General features: G+C 35.6%; 1 protein-coding gene across 1 annotated transcript in view; it reads left to right on the top strand.

The window, feature by feature from the left end:
• LOC117111651 (estradiol 17-beta-dehydrogenase 1-like) overlaps positions 1-4,087 on the top strand; it is an 8,557-nt gene that overhangs the window by 2,084 nt on the left and 2,386 nt on the right. The window contains exons 2-3 of the mRNA XM_033254621.1: positions 682-850; positions 3,815-3,994. Coding sequence (XP_033110512.1) covers positions 682-850; positions 3,815-3,994 — 349 coding nt within the window. The remainder of the gene's footprint in view (positions 1-681; positions 851-3,814; positions 3,995-4,087) is intronic.

Raw genomic sequence — 4,087 nt, 5'->3', positions numbered from 1 at the left:
TGATCTTCCATTGTTACATCAAGGTTGCACGTTTACTTTACGAATACTACGACCCTATGAAGGGTGAATACTAGAATAGTTATTTTGGAAATAAATACTGACTTGCCTCACGTGGATCGTGAATTCAAATTGTGTCTGTATTATTTGATTGCTTTCTGTTTAGTGAAGTCGGTGGTGTACAACCGCCGCCCTACCCTGACGCTCATAAATAGGCCTAATTATCCTGACAGACGAAGGAGATTCGTTACAATATATACATATACATACATGCATACATACACACATACGCACATACATACATACATAATATACATAATATATACATACATACATATACATATATACATACATATATACACATATACATAATATATATGTATACTGTATATATATACATATATATATATATACTCTATATATATATATATATATATATATATATTATATATATATATACCGTAAAATCTCGAATTGGATCCCCCACTTTAGTTTGTAAAATCCCCCACCTCCCCCTCAAAAAAAAAGAAAAAAAGGAGAAGCCCAGGGCTTCAATTCGAGGTTTTACGGTATATTGACAAGCTTGAGTGTCAACCTCAATTAAAAGTATTGTGCTAGTATTACCTACTTAAAATGTATGTTAAATATAAAAAATATTTCTTCGTTACTAACGGTACTGTATAGGTGTACGCCACAATGCGAAACCTCGCAAAAAGCAGTGAGCTTAAAGAGAAAGGCGGAGAGCTACTGAACAAAACTATGTTTCTACGGGAGCTGGACGTCACAGACCAGTCGACAATCGACGCAGTTGTTAAAGAAGTTATTCAGGTGGACAAGAAGATAGACGTAGTCGGTAAGTTTATTATATCAGTATACAGTAGGCAAGAGAAAAGGGCCGGCAGGAGTTTGTCTATTCTTTTTGTTATTTTATTAACTCCATCCGTACCCTGATTCAAAAGCTATATTCCCAGACGTTTTGCTGATTTGGTAACGAGGTAGAGAAAATGTCAGACTAACCACGTAGGCCTACACAATGGAAGAGAATTGTAAAGGGGCTAAGTCCCACTAAAAAAAATCAATCAGAAAGTACGTCACCTCTGCACTTTTTTTTCTGAAACCCCACAATGAGTGGCAAAATAATGTGTCAATGTTCGTGCAAGATTGAGCATCATCTTTGCCAATCATGTTATGGGTTTATGTGTAATTGGGTGATATCAGGTATGATTATGAAGTATTCCATTATAAAGCTATGTGTAGATGTGGTTAAATTCAGGAAATCCGTTAAGACGTGATCTTGGTCTATACTATACACATAATTATTTAATTACCGTATTAGTTCATGCGATAAAGCGCTTTGTTTTGATTTACACACTAAGGTTTTATTAATAGTGACCGAGGAAGTTTTTGTGGTTGTCTAAATAAAGCATTTGTTTGTTGATGTAACCACATTGCAACATCATCATCATCGTCATCATCTCATTATGATTCAATAAATTATGTCTACTAATTGGGCCTACTGCTTTCTTTGAAACAACGAACTGTTCATTAGAGGAACTCATTCAATAACATACATTACTCTGGAATTAAAAGATGATTTTCTTTACTTCAAAGTGTAGGCCCCTGTGTTTATAAATGGTGTGCAGTCGATGAAGATGAATTTGTTTACAATGGACACGTTTGTCAACGCCATGTTTATAATGTAATTACCGCCTATCAGAATTGTGTCATCATGGGTCATTTTCTACTAAAGTTCCATAGTACAATGCCATGTAATTTTGCAGTCATCAATTCCATTTCTGTCTTCTTCTTTCTTCTCCCTCTCTTTCAATTCAACTTATATGTTACACAATACAATCACTATAAAATTTTACAGTCGACTACGTCTGGGCCTACAAAGGTGTGTGCCGATATGTAGGAGGTCAATACCTGTGAGTCATCGTAAGTCGATGGCCCGTGAGCCCTCCAAGCTACAGAGGCACTCTCCTCCAAATTCAAACAATCTTCCACAGGGACTGTATACATATTCCTTATGTTTATAACACCCAATCTTATCTCTATTAGGATGCACTGGCGTGTCTAGGACGTGTGAGTGGGGCCAATCTCCCACTTCCCAAAATAAAATCACGCTCAAGCAGTAAAAAATCACCTTATTTTTGCAAGGTAGCGCCCCTCACCCAAGTAACCTCCCCCCACCCCCTACCATTTTAAGACTCCTAGATATGCCACTGTCAAGATGAGAATTAACAACCAAACATAGGTCTATGCCCATGATTTTAACTTAAAGAATAATTTATTCAGCTGCTTTTGGTGATTTCATAATTTATCTGAGAAATTGATACGAAGCTGATCACGTGTATGGTTTCAAAATGTGCATTTTGATGAGTTTTAAGTGTACTATTTTCGTGTTTCTGGGTCAACTTGAATTGTGTGTAAGTTGAGAAGAGTAGATAACCTAGAAGCTACAAGGAGCTGTAACAGATGTTCTGGACGTTCGTGGAGTAATCTCGACAAAATGTTAGATCGAAAGAATTGATTGCTGTTTTTACATCAGTTTGTATTAAGGAATATTTAAGCTGGTAGCCATAAATTAACTTGCTAATGGCGCATTGAAGATATAAGGTCAGTCATATAAATATATGACTAACGTAAAATATCTTTCACGCCAGTCATAATATGGAACCCCTCTAAAAATCAAATATTAAATTTTAAAATTACCAAATACGGTAGGTCTAAATTTTCTAGTCAAACACAGATCAAAATAGCTGAAATACTGTATCCCTGATTTACTGTACATATTGTCACAACAATAATCACTAAGCCCATTAACAACAAAGGGACTATGCAAATATTTTAGAAACTATATTTTTTGTGCATCTATTGGACGCATATTTTTTTTTCTAATTTCCATTTGAAAAGTAATAATAACCTAAAAGCAGGTTATAGGAAATAAAAGAAAAAAGAATAAATTTGTATTGTTCTTGATGTCGCTTTTGCTGCTGCTGTTATTATTATTTTTGCTGTTGTTTTTGAAAATAAAAATAGCCTACTAGGTTTTTCAAGGTTTCAGCTCAGCCAATGTGCAGCCCAGCCTAGCCTAGCCTACAGCCTAGCCTAGCCTACAGCCCAGCCAATGTGCCTCTAACCATCATTAAATGCTGGTTGCTTTGTGCCTCATTAATTGCTAAAGAAGTGTTCTTGTCTTCGCGGTTTAGTTAAGTTTTCAAATGCAATTAGACTCAAAAGAGTGTCCCCGGCTGAGATTCAAACCGAAGACTTTCTAATTACCATCCCGGTGCTGACCAACAGAGCCCAGTAGTGTAATCCTTAGATTTTCCATTGGATTTTCTAAATGTTTCATAAAAACATATAAATCAACAATATTAAATATCATTTGATATAGGCTTTATCTGTTGTAGCTCATTTTGGTATTGAGTATTGAATCGCCGTCCTCCACCTCATCATCATCATCACCACACCCACCGTAATCACCATAATTATAATCATTATCACTTTCACACACCATCATTATCAACATCATTATTATCATCATCGTTTTTGTGCTGTTGGTATGAGCCTTACCTGAACCACATCTACAGTACCTATTCATTTTCTTATTCCAAAGTGCATTTAATTTCTCTGAAATCCATGTCAGATTATTTAATTTGGAAGGAATTTTTGTAATGTCTTCAAATTAAGGTGACCCTTTCGTTGTATGTAACAGGTCCAACTTTTCCAGAACCCATAGCGGGAAAGGTGAACTACTACATATTACATTATACCACGAGATATAATCTTTCATGTATTTTATTGTTTAAAGTGAACAATGCTGGTATTGGTAATTTTGCAATTTTGGAAAGAGTGAATATGGACACTATTCGGAGGGTGTTTGAAACGAATTTCTTAGGTACGGTTCGAGTTACTCGGGCCGTCCTCCCGTACATGAAGAAACAGGCAAGTGGTAGTATCATCAATTTAAGCAGCCAAGCAGGATTTTTAGGTAAGCTAAAATAATATCAATCAATCAAACAAATCACTATATATTCGTGCCCAAGTTTATCACACATTCACCCCTCACACATAACCCTTATAT

The sequence above is a fragment of the Anneissia japonica genome, unplaced genomic scaffold (genome assembly GCF_011630105.1).
Source record: "Anneissia japonica isolate Jap-2015-1 unplaced genomic scaffold, ASM1163010v1 scaffold287923_len1623670_cov205, whole genome shotgun sequence".
In the NCBI taxonomy this organism is placed as follows: Eukaryota; Metazoa; Echinodermata; class Crinoidea; order Comatulida; family Comatulidae; genus Anneissia; species Anneissia japonica.
This window is presented reverse-complemented; position numbering and strand designations above follow the sequence as displayed.